Source organism: Psittacula echo (genome assembly GCF_963264785.1).
Source record: "Psittacula echo genome assembly, chromosome: 7".
Taxonomy (NCBI): domain Eukaryota; kingdom Metazoa; phylum Chordata; class Aves; order Psittaciformes; family Psittacidae; genus Psittacula; species Psittacula echo.
This window is the reverse complement of record NC_137740.1, coordinates 13,858,734-13,881,570: the sequence shown is the minus strand read 5'-3', so window position 1 is coordinate 13,881,570 and position 22,837 is coordinate 13,858,734. Positions and strand designations below refer to the sequence as shown.

Below are 22,837 nucleotides of genomic sequence, written 5' to 3'. Positions count from 1 at the left end.
CTCCATCAGCTTCACTTACAAATTATCTGTGCAAAAGTACAGTATTTCATAAATAAACTTTATCCAAATATTACAGAAAAAAGCTTTGGGATACATTAAGTATAAATACAGTGACAGCGGAGCTGCAAACTTAATTTAGGTATATACAACAATACGCTCACCAGTTCTTTTCACAGATGTACATTTAACCTCCCTGAGTCCTTTTCCATACTTAGCAACATGATACATTTTCAGATGCTTGCTCAGTAACAGCAATGAAAACTTCGGTGTTAGAGAGAAAGGTGGGAAGGAGTATAGCAGGAGCACTCCATTTAATTTGTCATGGATTTTAAGCTTACTGTACTTTCGCTTCTAAGAGCCCACTGGTCATGACATGCCCAGGACCACTTACACAAGCATTGACATGCCTCAGTGAATCTGCTCCAAGATAGGCCATTAAAAGTTCAATGTGTCGGATTAGTAATTGCATAAGATCTTCAGCCAAACTCTCCATAGTTGAGTATCTCACCTTTTCAAAATCAAAAATGTCTTTGAGGAAGAAAAGCACTTGATCCTAGTGAGGGGGGGAAAAAAAAGGGAAATACTTGTATTCACTTACAAGAAGGAAAAAAGTATGCAATGCTATTTCCTTTACACATTTCCTAAAAACATCCATTTCTGCACTATTTTGGTGCTAAAATAGAAGTGCATTAAAATAGACTTTGCAAAGCAGTTCTAGGCTTAAAAAATTTTAATATAACTTTTATTTTCATGGTTTCTTACTATTAGTCTTAATCTTGGGAAAACACAAAGTGTTTTGGTAAACACAAAATGCCTACAAATAAGATCCTCATTTCTTTTCATCTGGAAGATTTATTTATTTATTTTTAAATTAAGATAAATGGTAATAAAAAAAAAAGTTGCAAACCTTGAAGAAGCAGCATAGGTCATAAAGGGAGTTTCTAGGACCCAAAAAGCCCCATGCCAAAACAGGGCTGATATGTTCACATATAGCGTAGAAATGTGCAAAAAATCCATCAGGCACCTGGTGATGTAAAAATTATAGATAAAAGTTACACAGTAAATATAGCATAAGTCTCTATAAATTAAGTCTTCAGAAAAGCCTAAAATGCTTACTACTTCAGGGCTGTGGTAACCTTTAAGTTACAGGGCAATTGTACCAAACAAGTGGCATGATTTTTGGTAGGAAAGATTTTTATTTCAGTGATACTTTGTACTTCAGATATTTGAAGATTAATAGGCATAAGCCCAAAACCAGCATAAACAATCTACTCTGGCTCCCATATGACAGATAACTTTATTCAGTTATTCCTGTTTGAGACCCTATATAATACGGATAGCTGAAACTTGCAAAAAAGTAAGCAAACTGCACTTTTTGAATGAAAAAAATTACACCTTATAAGAATCCATTTTAAAGTCTACAGAAGACCATAAAATATCTGTGAATGTCCATCCTGTTGTTACCTTTACAGCCTACAGGTATTCATAAAATATACTATGAATTCATGTCTCATGTGTGGATGTACAGTTTATTTTATGAATTTATAAATATAATTTTACAAATCAGTTAATTTATAAAATCATAAAAATAAAATTATCAGAAATTAAAGCATAAAATACCACATGAAGAACTGTCTGTAAGTCAATCTAAGTTCATCAAACTCCTTGTGACAATTAATCTCTCCCTTACAAAGACTTCCATGGTGCTTTACTTTATCCACTTCTGAATATCTCCAGCAGCACTGATGAAACTAGTCCCAAGGAGTAAAGTTACTCCCACATTTACAAACTTATAAATATTGAGACTTCAATACACAAAGGAACTACAGACTAAGGTAGCTGTGCATTGAAATAGAGATGAAAGTAATAGGTTACTGTAACATCTATTTTGTAGATATAATCACTTTATATAAAACTAACGTAGAAAAGATCTGTGTGTAAAATTCCCAACCATACTGACACAGGGATGTAACAACTCTTAAGATATAGCAGTAGCTGAGGACCTTTTACAAAATACCAACTGTCCTTTGAAGTACCTTTTTTTTAGTGATGAAATATGTCTTTAGCAAATAGCTGCTCTTAGAATCAGAGAAAGGTGTCAGTGCCCATCACTTGAACAGAGATTCCTCACCTGCCATATGCAAAACCACTTCTAGTGGTTATGGATGCCCTACAGCAAACCTCAACTCTGTTTTTGGACTGGCTAATACAGAGATAGGCCTCCTAGGTCTAGTAAAATCCGCCAAAGATGGAAGTGAGGAGCTGCTGGCGAAGAGGAGCTCTACATCGAAACATTCAGAGTTCCTTCACTGAGAGGTCAGGATGTGGAAGGGGGCTGAGGGAGGCTGCAATAGGGTTCTTGCTACTAGCAAGGTAAATGGTACTTCAGGTAGATAAAGGGACAGGACTGAATTTTATTTAGCTGTGGAGGTGATGCAGAAGATGGGGTTGAGTATCCCGGTGTAAGCAGGCAAGATACTAGATTAATGACCTTGGTCTGCAAAAATCTGAGGTGCATGTATGTGGCTATATGTCAGAGAAGCGACTGCCACCATTGCCGACTGGACCTAAACTAGCCTGAAAATCCTTTAGCTAAGACTTTTTGCTAAAAAAAATGATATTAGGGCTCCATAAACTAAACTAGAACTGACAGCCTCTTGTTTAAATGAACATACGTACAGGATTAAGGATTGATATGTAATTTATTTCGCCAAAGCTACAGAACTCCAGATACTTAGGAGCTGATCAGTAACTTTGGTCTGCATAATTTGAAAGGCAACTTACCTTCACTTGCTGTCTCTTCTGCTTCAGGACTGACCAACAGCTTGAAGCCACAGCCTATATGTAAATAAATAAAAGAACCCAAACAAACATTCCAAACTGTGCGTAACTTCACTATAAGAGAAACTATTTTTCATCTCAAAAAGAAGTGAGCTGCAGAATACTGTATTTCTACACTCTGGGGATTTTTAAGTTTCCTCAGTTTCAATCTTGCAATAACAAAGTTTAAAACTGTAAAATATCAGCTGAAACAAATAACGTTATATGTAGTTCATATTTTTTTATTTTCAGATCTTATTTTGCAACATTTTCTTTAGTTTAATTCAAATATTGGCATCCTTGACTGATTTTAGTTGCAACAGTTAGGAACATTCACCGGGTTCAACTGAGGACCAGTCTCTCATATAACCAAAGTGTGCACTCAGACATAAGTAACTATTTTAGATATTAAGTAGCATGCAAACACATTGCAATGTCCTTTTTCATTTTAGCAAAAACATTCTTGCAATAGCTGCAGATTCAGCTAAGGGGTTTTGTCCAAATATGGACCTGTGAAAGACAATATACTGATACCAGTACTAGGCTTTTTCCTCTCATCTGATCCTCCTTCAGTACTGCAAGATAATTTACTACTCGCAAAACACAATGTTATCACATAATTACAAAAATAAATACGTGCATGTTTCCTCTTTTTTCCTTTAGAGGGAATATTTCAATTGAAAGATAAACACAAGAAAAGAAGGCAGTTTATAAATATAAGTGGGTGAAATGAGAGTGGTTATGCTACCAGGTGACCATGGCAGTAGCCTGAGTGTCTGTAACAGAGGAGAGAGATCTTTTTGACAAACAGGCACATCTGAAAGACTGTGAAATGTTACCAACATTTGAATGCCTGTATTTTACTAATTTACTTTTGTGTGCTTGCAACTTTGTGCCTTATTGCTAAATCCCTGGTATATGAATTACAACCTCTAATACCTAAAATATGCCTAACAGAAACTTCCCTTCTAAAATTCCACTTCCTCAGAGTAAACTCATTTTTGCAGGACAAGTTATCGTGTTTTTCCAATACATTCAATCATTTTATGTATTTTGGGCTCAGACTTGTAGCTTTTAAACTCCTATGATGAACAGCCTGATAATACAACCTGTTTATTTTTTCTGAGGAATATTTCAGGTACCTATTCAGTTGTATTGGAAGCTGCATTAGACTTCACAGTGAAGGTCAATGTAGTTTCTTTGCTTCAAAATTAATGCTTTTATTATTAATTCAGTTATCAAGACAACATACACAGTCTGATTCCTGCGGTTGCTGGATTTCTTCTCACTTTTACATTGTGCTTTAAGAAGATAAAGCACAGATCGCCAGAAGAACAGTTTTGGTATATACAGAAATTTTATATCAGAATGCTCACACTAATGTTACATTGATCATACCATCCACTTGTTGTAATGTCTATACAATAATGACTATGAAAATGACACATAAATACTTACTGTTTCTTTAAAAGAGGAATTTAGCCAGCGGTTATTTACTACATTCTGTATAGATATTGGTGGATTTTCTAAATCTTCAAATGAATCCATTAATATGAAGTCCAGAACAACATCATAAAAATTCAGGTTTTTCACCTATATTAAATCAGAACATGACCTAAGTAACCCAGTTTCTCTTTCAGCAGTGGAATTCAGCATGCACCACATTCTAACTCTGTATTAACATGCAGATTTATAATTGCTTTTAATGAATATTAAAGATATTTTGTCAGTAAAGGAGAAGATAAAATATTACATGTTATCTGGTACTAAACTACAGTGGTGGATGCCATTTCTCTAAATCAGCAATGTAAACATTAGAAAGTTGCTTTTCCCACCATTCTGAACTGTAAAAATTCATTTTTAGATCTTTTGCATAATAAAGGGTAAAAGCACTTTTCAGAAATTCAGACTCACTCCTGTAGCAGCAAGTTCCATTTCAGTATTATCCCAGTGATCTGTTTGTTCCAGAAAATATATCATTTCATCAAACACATCTTCAAATTTCTTTGGATTCTGTAAAGTAAAAGCAATGAATATCAAGCAAACTTAACAAAAGACATGGTTTATATTCCCTGGAAAGTGATTTCTAGTAGAAGTTGCATTAACAATAAAACGTTAGTTAAAACAGGCTTTTACCTTTCGTGCTTTCACAATTAAAGCAGACAAAATTTTTCTTCCACTTTCAGCAAGAAATATTCTGTTTGCTGTCTCTGAAAGAATTACCTAGAAAAGGTTCAGAAAAAACAGACATATTAATTCACAGGTTATACTAAGTGACCTTAAACACTTCAATCAAATTTAATATAATTATAACCTCTAGTATAGTAGGCCAATTCCTAATCAGCTTTTGGTGCAAAGGTTACAAAGCTAATCATAAAACTGGGACTCCTCTGCAAATTTTAGAATGACAGAAATGTAATAGCAACAATAAAAAAAAATTAATTACAGCATATGTTATAAAAATTGCATTGATAACCTCTACATACTTCAGGCTTAAGAACACAGACAGACAGACACATCACTCTCCTTTACCTGAAAAGCTTGTCGAATACAGTGAAGCTTAGCAAGGAAGTCACTGTCTCCTAGACATTCAAACATTTCAGTCCTATATAAAACAGAAAAGCTTTCAAATACCATGAAAAAAGAGAAGCACAAGAAAACTCAACTAAGTCTAATTCTAGAAAAAATACCTCATACAAGTAACTTCTAAAAAAATGAGTTCTGTATAGTATATTTAAATTTAATTCTTGCTTTTCTTAGAAATAATTAAGTAGACATAAATCAGTACCTTAATACTCGTGAATAAATTTTGCCTTCTTCTGCTAAGTGCATAGCTTCTTCATACAATGGGCAATGGCAAAGGGAATCAAGACCATATGTATTACGAATCTCTCTGTGCTCTGTAAGCTGAAACAAAGTATTTTTGAAGTTCATTAAAGAGCTTGCTTACACAGTTTTTGTAAAGGTAAATCAAAGAAGTTTTCCTGACATTCTACTGAAAGATATATCCTTTTCTGCATCTGCTTAAAACAAAAGGGGAACACTCAACCAGTGAAGAGAAACACCACGATTATTACATAACTTAAAATCTGAAAGCTACAGTTTCAGGTTTTAAGTTTCAAAAATTTAATTAATTAAATGGAGGCAGCTTAGTTCTGTTTTTAATTTGCCTAGTTGCATTTCTAATTTGCCTAGTTAAATCTAACGGGTCTCAAAGCTGCTAAAAACCCCCAAAAGTCAAGACACAAAGTACAGAACAACCATGCAAACCTCTAGGAAGCTGGAAATAGTAACATCCTTCCACTACTGTTTTTGTCTCACTAGTAGATATGTCTGCTAGTTACCGAAGCATACTGTATGAAGCATGAGCACTCAGCATCCTGCTACAGGCTCTCAAAAATATGTTCATTTTCAGCAGTTTTAATTCTGTGGTTACGAGATAGAATAATGTGAACTCATAGACATTTTTAGAGGGAGAAAAAACAAAATCAGGTTATGAAATCAAAGCATGTAAATAATATAGAGAACTCCTTTTTACAGGATATCACATTTAATCCACAAAACAATGGCTAGCTACAATTTCCACCACGAACATGACATCATCTTATTAAGGATCCAAAACAAAAAATCTCTCACACATCTTTCAGTTTAGGTAATGACCAGAAAATGAATTCTAACTTTAACATACCCCCTTTTTTAGTTTTAAATATCCTGCATGGGGGGAACAAACCTGTGTTTCTAGGCTATCATAACAGAGCCTAGAAAGATCTTAAAAGATAAAATTCTCACAGTAATTGATCTGTATAAAACCAGGTATCCTATATCTTAGACTGATTAAAAAAAGAAAGATTAAAATATAAGTTGATGTTAAATTTCCATTGAAATTTTGAGATAAATACATGCTGAAAAGTTTCTCCTGTCACTGAGGACATACAGGCAAGTGCTGGCATGAGACTTCATAAAGATATTAATGAGTGTGCTTCCAGTGTGTCTTTTCTACAGACTTTAATTGAGGCTACTACAGCAACAGCAGTTTGGCCAAGCAGGCTAGCTTGCTAAAGGGAAGAATATAAACAAGTGTCAGTACCTGCTTATATCCATGTAAACATTTAAGCACATGAACATGTTACAGAGATTTCAGCACAGATGTTTTGAATCACTTGTACCAGTATCTTTTTACATAAGCAAATACAGACAATTCATTTCATAAAATTGTCAGGATCCATTTTAAATTTACTTGCTTGGATAAGAAAAAATAACATCTGTATTCCTATATAGATTTCTCCAGAGTTCTCAAATTGAGACTCTAGTGATGAGACAACAGCTAGGGAACGAGTGTAGGAATAAAAGTTTTAAGGTCAGCAAAATATCATACTTAAATGAGTAAGGTACACTTTTAGAGTTCATCTAGCTTGCAAGTATTTCCATTTTAAAAGCATGTATTTGTTTATCAGTTGTTTTGCTCAGAGGAACATCACAGAATAAGCTGAATTCCTAAAAAAAGATTTCCAACTATGAAGACCAAAATTTCTATCCCAATTTAACAATATTAATTATAGCACCAAACTGTGTTTTGGATTTGCTAATTCACAAAAGCCAACCTGAAAATTGATGTTCTTTATTTATTTAAACAAATTTAAACAAAAGAAGCTACCCAGGTTTTAATTGAAATATATAGGAATTAATACTTAAATCAACTGGAAGAAACAGGAATGTATTGATTTCTTTCAGATATAAGAAGTCATTATACGAACAGACACACACACATAACACACACATATATATACACACATGTATATATGGTATAATAGTTAGAACAGGTATAAACAAGAAAAAGTGGAATATCTTCACTCCAGAATTTGGTTTTCTATATTATGGTTAAAAAAGTGGAAACTGTGGAACGATACATCCAAATTTCCAAAATAAAGACCAAACCAGAATACAAATAAGGATATTAATTTATTTCTTACCTGATCCAGCTATTAGAGAAGCCATAAAACATTCTATTTACTTTATTTCTTTTGCAAAGCATGAGAAGAAATAAGTTGTGCACACACAAGCACTTTGTGAACAGCTGTCCCTCTCTTGGAGGTTATAATTTCTGTGGTAAAAGGGATTATATTTGTTTCCTGTAGAGAATTTTTGGCAAACCACCTTCTTCAGACATTTAGGCAAACTGACTGTGACCAAACTGGGACTCGTGATTTCTACAGTCAGATGCAGGTAATGTTCATCTGCTGCCAGCAAGCTGAAGATGATAACATTTTTAGCACATGAAGATGCCTGATTGTAGCCTTTGTGGTTACAGATTAGCATCGAATCTGATATCCGAGAGTTGAGTGAAGCCTTTGATTATATCTAGCCTTTCTTTTTCTTAAACTTCCTCTCATGCTAGCAAATGAAATAAAGTAGCTGTGTAACTGTTGAAATGCATATTCCTGAGCTCAAATGAAGAAAGCGGTTAAATCAACTGGGTACTAAACAGAGAAGGGTATAACTATTCTTCCACTGAGGAGATGGTTTTGATTACATAGTGAAGTTAGTTCCAACCAACAGCATTTGGAAAGGGGGTGCAAATTCCTCTATCACTGACTTCTTTTGGCATGCAAAAAGAGGAAAGGAAAAAACCCAACAAAACAGACCAAAAACCAGAAACTAAAATGACCTCTAAGTTTAACTACAAAAGGTGATTTCCAGACAAGCTCTGAAGCTGCATTGTAATGCTCCTGGAGTCATCATGGATTTTCTTTTGATGCTTTCTAGTATTTAAAAATATATTATATGTCAATATTTTATACGTAGATACAAACAGTATATGTATATGTAACATACAGTGTTATATTTTAAATGGCTTTGCAAACATTCAGTAATGGCTATTCTCTTTGAGACGAAATAAGGTGAAAGCTTGCTACATAAGCATCCTGGTTCAAAACAAAATTAGTTGAAAACGCTCAGAACACACATCCACATTACTAACATAGCACAGTTGAGCTATTTGAAGAATGGACAAATTATATACAGTGTTTAACAACATGCAGAGCATACAACATTTGCTAGATAAGAGCTGACATCAAAAGGAAAATTAACTCTGTTGTAAAAGTCTCCAAGGACTTGTTACCTTTGAGAAAAAATGTGGAGAGAAAGGTTCATTTTGAAAGAGGTGGTTTCCTGTAATCACCTTATATCAATTGGCATGCCTTCACAGCATATATTAAAAGTACATTCTTTTTGCTGCACTGTGTTCCCCTATGCACCACATAACTTTCCTGAACAGTGGTTCAGAGTTTATCAGAAGTTAGCAGAAAGCCCCAGCATCCCATATCTTGTCACCACAGGTAAGCTGGACTCCTGAGAGCTCCTTGAGTCCCTTCTTGCCACTCTCTAGCGAATATTGTGCACAGCCACTGCCATTTTGAAATTCTTAACACACCACTAAGGATGAAAAAGTGCTCCATGCACAGCTACAAAAAGCGCTGGCAGCTGCAAGTAACAAAGGCTTGTGATAACAGACCTGATGTGCCAGCCTCGAAATGTCTGCTATATCCTCAGTGTCATACATGAAGAAGAAAATGAAAATGCAGTCAAAGAAAAGCTGAAAAAATGAATTATCCGTATTGGCAATCTAATCTTGTAATGGTTTACTTCTATCCATTCTAGGCTCAAGAAAGAAATAGTAGTTGGTGACCACTGCACAGGACATTTATGATGACCTGCAGCGGATACCTAACTTCATTATGTTGAAATACTATGTACATCTTCAAAACTTCAAAGCCTGTAGTGATAACTTGTGCCTCTACACAGTGATGCAAAACAGCCTTCAAGGATTACGCATGGACTGGGTTTGTTCAGATGCTAATCAGTTTTCTCTGGGCAGCTCAGCTTTACAGCTGCATCTGCTAGTTAAGAGATGCTGCATCCACTGTTGTAAAGCATCAAACCTCTTGAACTTGCTATAGTTTTTAAGCTTGGGATTCCCTGGCGGCTTCGGTCTAATGAACAGACTCAGCACTCTCATTTGTCACCCACAAGTTGCTTCTTAATAAATAGAAAAAATTCTCAGCTGTGCATCAAGATCTTGTTGGCTACCAAAATAACCACCCACTTGAATGTAACAAAAATAAACATTGCTAGACCTTTTGGAATTCTTGCTTGCTCCCACTAATAAAAAGGTCGATTTACTGGCACAGTCAGCATTCCTTGCATTCTGAGAAACTACGCTTATCCTATATTAAAAAGCCTGATGATCACTTTTCTCTGGGCATTTATATCCTTTAAAATACATATATTTTTTTAAACATGATTAGCTGCAGAATGAGTGTGAAACGTGTTCTAGGAGTTAAAACACGCGATGGTGATTGCCAACTAAAACATTTGAGACAGTACTTCGATAAACTGAAACAATAAAGGAAGTTAACATTTTCATGAACTCCTATAATTACTTGATATATATTACAAGACACCTGATATCTGTTTTTTGAGGAAAACACACATCCAGAACATTATTTTATCTGAATTATTACTGCAACTTTATTAATTTTAAGCATAATGAAGAAAGTGAATTCACTATGTTGTGTGCATCAGTGGTGGTACTACTCTTTGCCACATGGAATAACTCTGGGCTATGTGCTGTGTCTGGCACTTGCCTACATATTACCTACATGGAGGTATTATGGTACAACAATTAGTTCAGCACTGATAAACGGGATTTGTTACAAATGTTACATATATTTTCTAAGAAATAAAACCTGTACAGTATGAGCAGTCAGCATATAGGAACACAGTGGTTATTAGATGAAACTCCTACATGTCCTAGAAATGAAAACATTCAATATACTATGTAAATATCATTCGCAGCTAAGATTTCAGGACTAACCCCAGATTTTTAAATTTTATTGTTAATTTTAAAGCTTTTAGAGCATCACTTAATAACTTGTTGATCTAAGTTGTTCTATTTATAGCCATCACAGCTGTCCTTGGTGGAATCAAAGGAACCTGGTTCCCATTGACCACTCTTCATTGCCACTTGGAAAACTTTTCTCCATAATGGGATCTTTTCAACTGCAGCAACATCTATAAGCATGCACAAGGCAAATAACAGAAAAAACACCCCAAAAACCAACAGAAACGAAGCATCAAGTTTGAGGAATTTGTTAAACAGGGCATAGGAATGGGAGACATTTCTCAAAGTGGACAGAACTTTTCTGTTGCCTGTAACACCACTGACATTATTGGGAGGTGGATAGTTTCTGATGATGATATGGACAAGCTTTATTACTGGATATCAAGCTTCAGTGGACACCCTAAAATCTTTTGAGTTTGCCCCAAGTAGTGGGCAGTGGTTAGGAGCACTTCAGGTACAGCTTCTTGAAAGAAATGGTATTACTGTTAGCAGAATGAAAGAATTTGGGATTAATTCTTTCCTCTTTTCACAGGTTTTAAGACTATAAATATGAGGCACCTCAATACCTCATTAAAGTTGTTAGAATAAGGAGCTGCTTACAATCCCAGGGCATGCTAAGACTACAGAACTGCTGTACTTCATTTGTTTCTGAGGTAAGACAATAATTCATGTCAAATTGGGCAGGTGACATGAACATGGAGGAAGTGACCAGGATGAGAACAGCAAGTCCTGGGAAGATCCGATCACTGATTATGGTCACACTTCTGAGGGCAGTTAGAACACAGCAAGGCTTATCTCTGATTTCTGTGGTGAAATACAAAAAAAAAAAAAACCCAAACCACAAAAATCTCACTTAAAAATGCTGTAGGAACACACCTTGCTATTACTTGCCTGCATTACTCCCTCTTGTATTCCCTATTTCAAGAAAGGAATAAAACATCTACCTGGAAGCCAGGAAAAGGGTAACCCTACTTTTCATTAACAGGGTTATTTTTGAGTACTTTCTGAATCTAAAATTCTAAAATAAGACACTTTGAAGGTTTTAGTGCCATATCCAAATAATCACAGGCGTATGGAAACTGGAGTTCTTTTCCTGTTATCAAAGCCTGCTTGTTCCTGCACTGTTTTAATAGATTTGAACCCAGAAAAAGACAACCTTAGTAAAGGAATTACTTGTAAAAACCAGAAAAGCTAAGGCTTTATTCACAAATCAAAAAATCTCCTTTGCTTTGGACTGAGTTAACACTTTGATAGAGAAAGCCAAGTTTACTTGATAATAGAACTACTGATTCAGTTCTAGTCAAGATATGAAAATAAGACGATGGAAAAGAAGCCAGGAAAGAGAGGGTGGAGACCTTTATCTGGCACACTCACTGCTGTATGCTTGCCAAAGGTGGTGGCTATTTTGATCACACAGTGGATGAGACAGCAAGAATATGAAAAGAATACTAACCCTCATAAACACAAGTTGATGGCAGATGGCCTAAAATTGGGAAGAAAATACCATTATTTTTCACAGTATATGGTATCAGTAACTTAATTAGGACAAATGATTGTGCTTACCATCCCTTCTGTGGTGCTTCCAACAGCCTCCATGTATTTAGGAACAGAAATCTGCCTGGGCTTGGGGATGGCAACTGTATGCCTGACTCATCTTTATAAGGATTCAGCAGACACCTGTGTATAGTAGGTGTCCAGATTGGCACAATTCTGTATAAGAAGCCATCAAGCGAATGATCCTCAGAATCCCCTTGATTATCAGCCATAGCTAAGATGAAGTTTTGGAATACCCTGTTGCTATCCTGTAGAGCTCATCAAAAGGGCACATGAGTTAAACTCTGCCAACTGTCCCAGTTTTGCACAGTTCTCTTCTTGAAAGCCATCTTCCTATGTTTTGTCCTAACATAACACAGCACAACATTCTTTTTGCCTCCTAAGCGGTATTCCTATTAATTTCCATCAAAATATCCTTGTCTTGTTTTAGGGTTTCCCTGTATCTTTGCTGTTACCTTTCCTGAGGGCAGTGAACTAAAGTTGACTTGACTGTGTGTCAGCACTGAAACACGAAGATGGCTTCCAGTCTCAAAAACCGGAGTCTTAGCCCTGCTGCTGGGTACAGGATGCAAGGTAGAAGGAAGACAATGTGACCACAGAAAACGCTGCTACTTTGTAATTTCCCAGAAGGTGAAATCACTAATGATTCCAGTAGGGCAAAATCACACTGCAGCACACACACATGTATGAATTTCAGATTTAAAAACTTTGCTAAACATTTCCATCGGCACACAAGACTTCAGGAGATTACTAAAATTGTAACTGCAATCAGGGAGCATAGGATAAAAGAACAACTGCCTATTGGTCCATGAGCTGAGACAAATCCACAGCTGAAAAAGCCTCAGACCTCTTAGCCTGAAACATTCCATTTTTTTGCAAATGAAAGAATAAAAATGAAAGAAGTAGATATGCAAGAAGGTACCTGTCATCAAGTTTAGAATAGAAAAATCTAGTATGTCAATTCTAATCCAGTTACATTAAAGAGATTACTGTTCTTTACTAATAGCTGAAAGACACTGGGAAGTGGTTATTACTCTCTCATTACCATAGTTATTTGCAGTACTAATTCAAAGCATTTTCCCTCCCAGAGGATGGAAAAAACTTTACATCAATGTAACACTATATTCATACGAGAAGACCAATTGACAGTTTCATTTTACCTGTTCCACACAATGATGCCTCAGTAGCTACTACCCGAGAACTAACTGGCCCTGTAGTTTAAGCCTAGTGATTCATATTTAATCCAAAATTTTGCTGGTGTTCTGGTTTGAACACTAAACTTCAAGTTGTTTTTAGCATTCTTAATGTTCAGGATTCCTATCAGCTGAGAATTTTCATAGATTCTTCAATAAAATCTGAGAAAGGAGATCAGAGAGCTTGCTCTATTGGCAAAGGCTATGACAGCTGGAAAAGGAAGGGAAAACCCTCACAACTTTGTTCTGGAAGAAAGAGTTGACAGAAGTGGCTTTGAGATATCAAAATGTGCAGAATATTTTTCAGGATATGTAAATACAATTCTGTTGCCAATTTTGACTCAAACGTTTCTTTATCAAACACTGAGACAATTCAGGTTTGGGACAGGATGGTGATTATACTAAGGTAATACACTTTGGGCTTTGTTTTTTATTTTGTCTTTTTTTAAGCCAAAACCCACAAATGAGCATAATGGATTGTTCTCATCTTCATGTACTTGCAAAAACACTAGGAAAGTTCATGGGGAAAAGAAAACACAAAAGATACCAAGTGTACAAACAGTAATTGTTTACAGCTCCTCTCAAGAGCTGGTAAGAGTTGAAGCAAGCTTGAACTGTGGTCTTGTCCAAATGGCAGGCAAGAGTAACCAGTCTCTATAGACACAGTCTTTGTTAGAAATGAATGCTAGGCATACTATCACAACTTAATGTGAATTACTAAACCAAGATAATCACAAGTTAATGTGAATTACTAAATCAAGGTAATTGTGTTTTGGAAAAGCAAACCATATAACAGACAGTCAAAATGGTAATTGCAAAGAACATGTATGCAAATCTCTTCTTACAACTAAGTTTAGTAGCTTAGTTGTAATGCATATATGAAAGCAATATCTAACACAAAATGTATCTATTGAGACCAATTGTCTGTCCTGCAATTTGGAGAAGAGTGCTATTCAAGATCACTCCAGCTCCTGAGAGACTATAAAGGGAGATATTCCTCATTCTAATAAGCTTGTTGCTGTATATAAAATTATTTCAAATACTTCAAGGAAGCTGCAGCAGATACCAGCTAATAGACAATGCCCTGTAATCCAAGATTATTTCTTTATGCATCCTTTGTGGTCTTATCTAAGAAGATTAGGGAAAGTTCGATTTAGTATATTATATTGTGCATGGCGCTTACTAAAATAGGTAGCTGTCAATTTCTAATTATTTCCTCTTGGGAAAAAACAAACTCCAAAAAAGACAAAGCCTTCTTCACACATCCTTATATTAGGGTAAAGCAGCAGGAAAAAGATGAGAATAGAAAAATGCAATTCATGGTGAAAAGAACTACTATAGCCTCAACCGATTGTGCTTCTTCATTTGTGAAAATCTATTTTTCAAAAGCAGCTTCTTTTCAGAAGGAGTTGGGGAAACATCCTGCCAGTGCACAGTGCAAAAAAAGAAAAGGGGGAAAAAATAAAAAGGCAAATCAAGCCCAACTCCATAACTCAAACTGCTAGGAAGCTGATTACAGCTAAGCAAGGAAAATTTCTGGTTTTCCCCATAAGAGAAATATATTCTGCTTATAATAATTAGGAAAAAAAAAAAAGAAAAATAAAAAGATTCTTCTATTCACTGTTCAAACAGATCAACAAAACTTTAAAGAAACAATCTTTAAGAGTCTTACCTCAGCTGTAGAAACAAAGGAGTCTGTTGATGCAATGCTTAATGTATCTCGAAGGCCGAAATCATCCATACTATCCTTTACAGTAATGTCTGTATTTTTATCTTTAGAATAAAAAAAGAAAAAGACAAACTGACTATTAGACTATCAGAAAATTAAATTTCAATCATGAAAGTGTGTTTCTTCTATACTTTAATGTAGTACTTCATTTGGAAGGCACAATATTGTGCTACTGTGAGAGTAAATTCTGCTATGACCTGCTATGATACATGAAGTGACTGCATTTTTCTCTCTTTGAAGTGGACTTACAAACATCATCTGTAATGAACAGAGATAGAAAAAATATTTCCCCAGGGGTTTTGCCTTTTCTTTGCTAGACTCGTGACAATCCCTGTATCTGAAGATATTACTTTGCTATATTGATTTAAACCCTCTGTTAAATTTTTAAGCTGGCTGTGTTACATAACAAATACTCAATGTCTTAGTAACCAAGAAATACAGTTCTAAACAAAAGTCCGTTAATTAAAAAAAGGTTTCAACTTCATTTGAATTAATTTCATTTTCTGCTTCTCATGCCTTTTCTCACTTCCTGGTTGTTCAGGAGAGCAAGTGAAGTTTTTAATCTTTGCTGTATCCTCTTTGCTCAAAAAGTTTTTCCATTGAAATTACCCATCCAGAAGCATTTCCTATAGTACTAGAAGTCTTAAAGCCTTTAAAGTAACTGATATTTTTTGCTTAAAATCATCTGCAATACAGTTTCTCTCAGTTTTATTTTATTCTCAGATTTCAATTGTTGCACGTATTACTAGCATACATGACTTTGTTTTTACCATACAGAAACACTTTCACAGAAGGATTCAACTCGTAAGTCAGTAAGTCAGAATTTGGCTTGATGTGCCCCATACTACATTCTTGGTAGAGCACAGCCATTTATTTTGGGTTACTTTACCTTCAGACATTACACATGTGTTGCTAAAAGTCTGCTTTATTTCCAACAGTCAGCAGCAACCAGCTACTCAATGTCATCCAGATCTGTTGCTATGGCAATACTTCATAAGAAATACTATTACGTAGCAAAGTGGCCAAATGCCAATATACTGGAATGGTTTACTCATCAATTGAAATGCTACAAATACACATAACTATTATTTCGGTGGTTGTTATGGTTTTATTACTTGTTGACCTGGAATGACAGCTCAAAAATTGCACATAACAATAAACATGTCTTTGAGACAATTCACTGAGGGAAAAAACTACTAAAAGTTTACACAAAAACCTCACTAGATTGAGTTAGGCACATTTCTACTTGTAATCACAACTTCACCAGTATTCACATGAAAGTCTCTAATTTTTTCAGATCATTCTTAGTTTGTTCTTTCTTTTGACCTCTTGAAACCAAGAGGAAAAGTATAGCAGCATCCAAGTTGGTTGAGAAACAATCACACACTGGAATCTGAAAAGCTGGAACAGAAACCTGAACTGTGGTTTGTAAAGCATTTGCTTGAGGTTTGGTAAGAGCACATGAGTAGTATGATGTTTCCTTCTTACTCCTGGCTCATAATTTGCATTAATCCACTTCAAATTTTACATTAAATGCTTTTCTAACAGCAGTTTTTCACAGAAGCAGTTACTGAAACTGCAATAATACTGCTAAAAACAGGGTAGTACAGGGATGTATAGCCTGGTTGGAGATTTTTCCAGTGAACCTCTCCTTTTGGCTAAGTTGTTTTCCATAATAAATTCATAATTAAAACAAAAGCCCTCTAGCACCTGGTTCAAATGCAATCCAAAGAAATTACTGTCCTGATCCTCCCAGTCTGTAGGCACATGTAACACTTAATGAGAAGTAAACAGTTACAGCCACAAGTAGCAATGCAAATTACAAACCCTTATGGCAGTAAAGCATGGACCGACCATACTGCTTTTTTTTTCTTTATGGGCCACATCCAAAGAAGCATGGCCAGGAGTTCAAGGGAGGTGATGCTCCCCCTCTGCTCTGCTTTCATGAGTGTTCTGCATCCTCTGTGTGTGTACCTCGTGTACTGCGTCCAGCTCTGGAGCCCTCAGCACAGGAGGGACATAGACTACCTACTTAGTGGGAGGTGACCCTGCTCATGGCAGGGGTGTATGGAACTAGATGATCTTAAGGTCCTTTCCAACCCTAACTATTCTGTTCTATTGGCTATGCAATTCATTACATAGATGTGGGTATAATGCTATTAAACTAAAATTTATTCTTCATATATGTAAACCAATAATTGCTGCAAATGAAGGAACCACAGAGTTTCCAGCCCAGAAAACTAGAGAATCAGGGGTTCTTCTGTAGAGTTTGCATTCAGCCTGCTACGGATTACATGAAGCTCTCAAGATAATAAGATTTTGAATACATCTATATTTGCTGAAAAAGTAATTATTCCAAGTTTTCTAATATGGGCCTGAAATTGTCACCTAGATAGTATGTTTTTAACATGTTAGTTGGATATGAAATGTGTGTTTTCACTCAACGAAAATTCTTACTACTACTACTACAAAAAAAAAGGCTCAAAATTTGCATGTTATGACAAAAAGCATGATTAAAAAAAAGATTGGTAATGCTGAGTGAAATAATACCTTTGGCAAGTGATATGTGCACACAATGCACAGCCTCCCCAAAGAAAGCACAACAGTCTTGTCAGCTATTTTTGACTTCCTGGCCACCACCATCCTATCACCCTAAAATACCCTTAGCCAAGCAGGTGCTTATCAATACCCACACTATGCAGAGAGCACACTATTATGGAAATGTTAGGATTGAAAATGAAGTTACAGCTGGAGTACATACCATGTCAGTACCCCAAGAACATTCTTAGCCAAAAGAACATCAGAAGCAAAAAGGAGAGAGCAGCACAATGAGACTCCTGGAATGAACAGCTGTGAGAAGAACCCACCCACCAGAGGCTACAACTGCTCTTACAGTCATCCCTAGTTCTTATGTTGTCTAATATCTTCAGGAACGGAATACTAGCGAGTATGTGAGCTTCAAATAAACTTTATTTATTTGAGAAACCAGGGAGTTATTTTGGGTTCATTTATATTTGTAAAGAGGATGAAGTAGAGTTTCAAATGTGACACTGACAACAGTAATTGCCATTAGGACTCTCTGTGGTGGTGCTTAAAATTCATATGTGGTTCTAAAGTTAGATGAAGGGTATTGGAAAAAAATGGAAGAATACTGTTGCTAAAAAATAGAAAACTATTGCTAAAGCTTGTGAAATTAATCCTAGCTTTATAAGATTTTGCAAGTAACTATCTATTTCAAACTAAGCAAAATAAAATCAAACCAAAATGAAGCTACTTCCACATTTATTCACAGAGTACTAATCTAGAATATTTATTTGTCTTTGCCCTGGTAGTTTTGTGTGGTAAAACAGACCACAAAACTAACCCTCTAAACTCTCAGAGCAACATCTGACCTTAGAGATAGAACTGCACACAATTAACTTTTTAGCATTCAATTGGGAAGCATTTACTTTCACATTACGTTCTAAAATTCTGAAAACTGTTTATAGATCAGCTTCCCTCCGTGCCTGAATGAAACATGGCACGAGTTCACAAGTGAGTTTGGCACTTATGTGCAGCAGTTAAAAAAGGAAAGCACTTACCCACTGGCAAAGAACTCCCTGGGAGTTAAGGAATTTAGTTCTGAGTGCCACCCTTAAAGCCATGGTTTCCTATTCTTTCCAGTCCACCCACTTCAGTGGAACATCATGGCAGTAATGTATCAGAAGCAGGAAAGGAAGATGAGAAAGGAGAGACTTGGACTGACTCCAAAGAGGAGAAAACCTTGCAAAGGAATGCACTTATGAAAAGTCAGGGTACCCCAAGAGCAGCAGGGTCCCAGTACTCTGCCAGGCTACCATGCAGCCAGAAACTGTGTTATGTGCTAATCAGGCCCCTTAGATGTACGGCTTCATGCCTAGACAAAGGAATTACAATAAGCAAGTTCAGAGAGCGCAGAAGTATGAATTACTACATAATTCAGTTTCCAGAGAATGTGTCACAGTCTTCCAGCTAGTCACAAGCAGCACAGTAGTTTGTCATCACTGTTGCTGAAGCATCCAAAAGCAGCTTTATTTATATTTATAAACAGTCATAACTCAAGAGTGTTGACTGAATATTCATTAAAAAAAAATCATCAGTCTTACCAAATGGCTACTAATGTATTCCATGAAGTCTTACAGGACGCATCTAGAAACCAGTGAATTTACTGTACATTGTATTTATAAAAATAAAACAATCCCAACCTCAGACAGTACTTTCTGATGACTAGGTTGTACAGCTACAGGTTAAAAAAGGCAAGCCAAGAATGGAGTGGGGGGTCCACACAGACCATTCTGGGTTTAACAGCTGTTGTTAAATTATGTGTTTACATTCTCCAGTAACACAAATATCTGTGTTCAAGAAAGTGCCTATAGCTGGAGGCATCTCACCTCACTTTGTATAAACAAAGCTATTATTGCCTTCAGCATAAAAATTTATTTATTTCATATCTTTTAAATATATCTAGAAATATCTATAAATCTTGCACTCTACCAGTACATCAGCATGTATCACGAGTTAAACATGGTGCATGGTTCTTTGTTAGGACCACTCTGATGAAAACTGAAGTGATAGATTCCTTTAAAAAACCAAAACAACACTCCCCCACCAAACCCACAAGCAGATACTCCAGTGCTGTACAATCATCCAGCCTGGCTGTCAATATGTGCTCACTCCTCCAGCAGGTCCCTCTTGTGAGCACACAGTTTCTGCTCAGCAGTATTTGACTAGGAACACAGCAACCAAAGCTGCGGTCTAATGGAAAAGAATAACTGGGGGAAACTGCATATAGGACAGCAACAAGTACTTATCATTTGCAATTTTACCTTCCTCCTAGTACTCACAGACCTTCTTCACAGTAAACTTTGACTGAGCTAACCGCTGAGCCTTCAAATTACATCCTTAGCAAATACTGCAGTAGTTTTCATGCAGAGAATAATCTTCTGGTTTTGTGCAAATAGAAGGCCAAATCTCACCTCCTCAGTAAAAGCTGACTCAACTAAGCTTTCATAGCTGCTTCCAAGCATAGCTATAATCCACTAAAAAAAAATCCACTAATAATCCACTATAAGTCCACTAAAAGCCTTCCACTACAATACTCTAACACAGGTGATAAAAAGGCCCATTTTCCAAGACACTGGATCCTCACCTAATTATCATTATGCAAAACATAAGATGTTCTTCATTCACACTGTGTTCTATATTTATTACTTTGATGTTATTCTTAATTCAAAAGGAGTCCAGCTGATTAAAAGCCTACTTAAAAGCATGTGTAGAGATAAGAGCAATAAATTCTTCATGATGAAATATAAATAAGTAGAGAACACATACAAAAACTGAATAGTACAATCTGTTAAGTTTACATACATAAACAATAAAATCCACCTGAAAACTGAGATGTACTGATTTGCAAAACTTGTCATCTGGAAAAACATGCAGCTTGCCTAAAATAACCTTATAATCTTCAAGAGAATTTCCACACACTTTGGAAAGAAATAACAGCGATTTCTGGAATGTTTATAATAATTTAGCTATTTTCAGACCTCCAAGATACTGACTCTGTCCATAAAGCTATATTATCTGCTGAGCACCACGTTTCATGATGTATAAAACACAACAATGTGGCTATTGCTTTTTTATTCTAAAACAATAAAATCAAGAAAACTGAATGCTCTCATCCAGCAAAGGTAAAGACAGCACAAACTGTTTGTGTCTCAGTAATCATTTTAGTATCCCCAAGTAAAAATCAAGTAAAAGAATTTAAGCATAATTCCTATAATCCATAGACGCAGGTACATTAAATAACTCAAGATTACTAGGAAATATTATACAGCTTTCATATTCTGGAATGGTGATAAACCAAATGATCCCTTCAAGATTTAAATCTGTTAAACAACTCTTCCATAAATCTGATAACTGAATTGGAATATTTTCTGATAGTTTCATTTTTTTAAAGCAAAGAAATTGGCAAAAGGCTAGAAATACAGTTTATTATAGAGAATGTGACCTGTGAAAGCTGTCTCTGAATGTGCAACACAAAGCTGTCACCATTTCCTCTTCACAGGGGTACTCCATTCTGCTTCAGTTCAGAAAGCATCACATCTATTCTGTTCACAGCGAAGTCTAGTTTGAATTCCAGTGCTGCTTATTTTAAAACTTAGACTGTCCACTGGGGATTTATATCATGGCACTATGAAGGCTGCCAGATACCTTAGTCATCAGATTTGAACGTCACCGCCTTTTCTTAGTTCTTCACATCCTAAAAACAAGTGCAACCTACCGCTATTTTTGCTCAGACACTTTCTAGTGACAATGGAATAGTCTGTTCAACCACATTCAGTGTGACAGTATGTTAACTCATTGTGATGCAGAGCAGATTCAAAATGCAATGTCATATTTACAGGAGAAGGAAGCACAAGGCTAACTTTGAAGCTTATAAATCTAGAATTAGCTCCTTTAATACCTTTCCTAAGCCAGAGGCCTCCATAAACAGGTTAGAGAAGTCTTCTCACCAGACCTGAGAGAGTCTCAAAAGTAAGTGAATTTATCTCTTTGGCCTCAGTTCTACTACACCTGTGTACATCTACTGAAATCAGTAGGTACTTAAAGCAAGATGTATACGCAAGTGCATTACTAGCAGTATTCCTTGCTTCTTTCCAAGGCAGTTCACTGCTACCTTCTTAGTTTTCCCACTATGCACGTATTCCCAGAAGAGCAGACACATACAGTAATGAAAAAGGACAAGAAGAGCCAGCAACTGTTGCTCTGTTCCTGAAATATTAAAAAAAGGAGGAATGAGTAAACAGTTCAGTATGCCAGCATATAGACCATTTTGCTAGATATAGCACAAGGGTATGGGACCATCCAACATGTTCTCTTCAAAGTAAGATTTTAAATACGAGATTGCTAGAAATGTTTTTCTTCAGCCAGTGTTATTATCCTTCAGGGATGTTGACATTTTAAAGCATGTGAGACAGACTGACAAAAGGAACGGGCATATTCATTTTTCTTCCTTTAAAAAAACCCAACATACACTGCTTACCAGTTGGCAATTCCACTTACATATCTGAAGATAGTATCAGAAAAGATCAATACCTTTCTATCCCTGGAATTAACAGATAGACAGAACAACTATATAACTGGTGATCCTCAATAAATAAAATAAAGATCAAAAGATGCAAATACATATATTTGATTTAGACTAACATTTGCATTCTGTATTCAGAATAGAGCCTCTAGCATATCTGACATAGGCAGACTCTGCAGGGACAGCATAATAATAGTCTTCACTTGAATTTCAGGGCAGAACTGTTCTATGGAATTCTGCAGACTCCAATGAAACTCTTACGAATGTGACTGGCTTCTGCAAACCCAGCTGCACACAGCATACAGCTTAAGAACCTAAATTAGCAAGACACATGCTTAACTTTAAACAATAAGACTTAAAGAATATCTTAAGTGCCCTACTGACTGGGGCCTGCTTGCATTCCACTTGCCCCCCAGAGCAGGAAAGAATGAGATAAGAATCCTCACGAAGTTGTACTGAACAAAGAGTTCTTCCTCTGGATCTTTAGTCTACTAAATAATACCAGTTACCAAACTTACATTAAAAAACCCCAAATT

The 22,837-nt window shown here is 35.9% G+C and overlaps 1 protein-coding gene across 1 annotated transcript in view; it reads right to left on the bottom strand.

The window, feature by feature from the left end:
* Positions 1-334: 334 nt before the first annotated feature.
* MIGA1 (mitoguardin 1) overlaps positions 335-22,837 on the bottom strand; it is a gene marked incomplete at its 3' end in the record, with an annotated part of 36,916 nt that continues 14,413 nt past the window's right edge. The window contains exons 7-15 of the mRNA XM_080622608.1: positions 15,140-15,240; positions 5,609-5,727; positions 5,353-5,425; positions 4,957-5,043; positions 4,735-4,833; positions 4,279-4,413; positions 2,785-2,838; positions 908-1,024; positions 335-553 (exon numbers count right to left, since the gene is read on the bottom strand). Of these exons, the coding sequence (XP_080478734.1) occupies positions 335-553; positions 908-1,024; positions 2,785-2,838; positions 4,279-4,413; positions 4,735-4,833; positions 4,957-5,043; positions 5,353-5,425; positions 5,609-5,727; positions 15,140-15,240 (1,004 nt within the window). The remainder of the gene's footprint in view (positions 554-907; positions 1,025-2,784; positions 2,839-4,278; positions 4,414-4,734; positions 4,834-4,956; positions 5,044-5,352; positions 5,426-5,608; positions 5,728-15,139; positions 15,241-22,837) is intronic.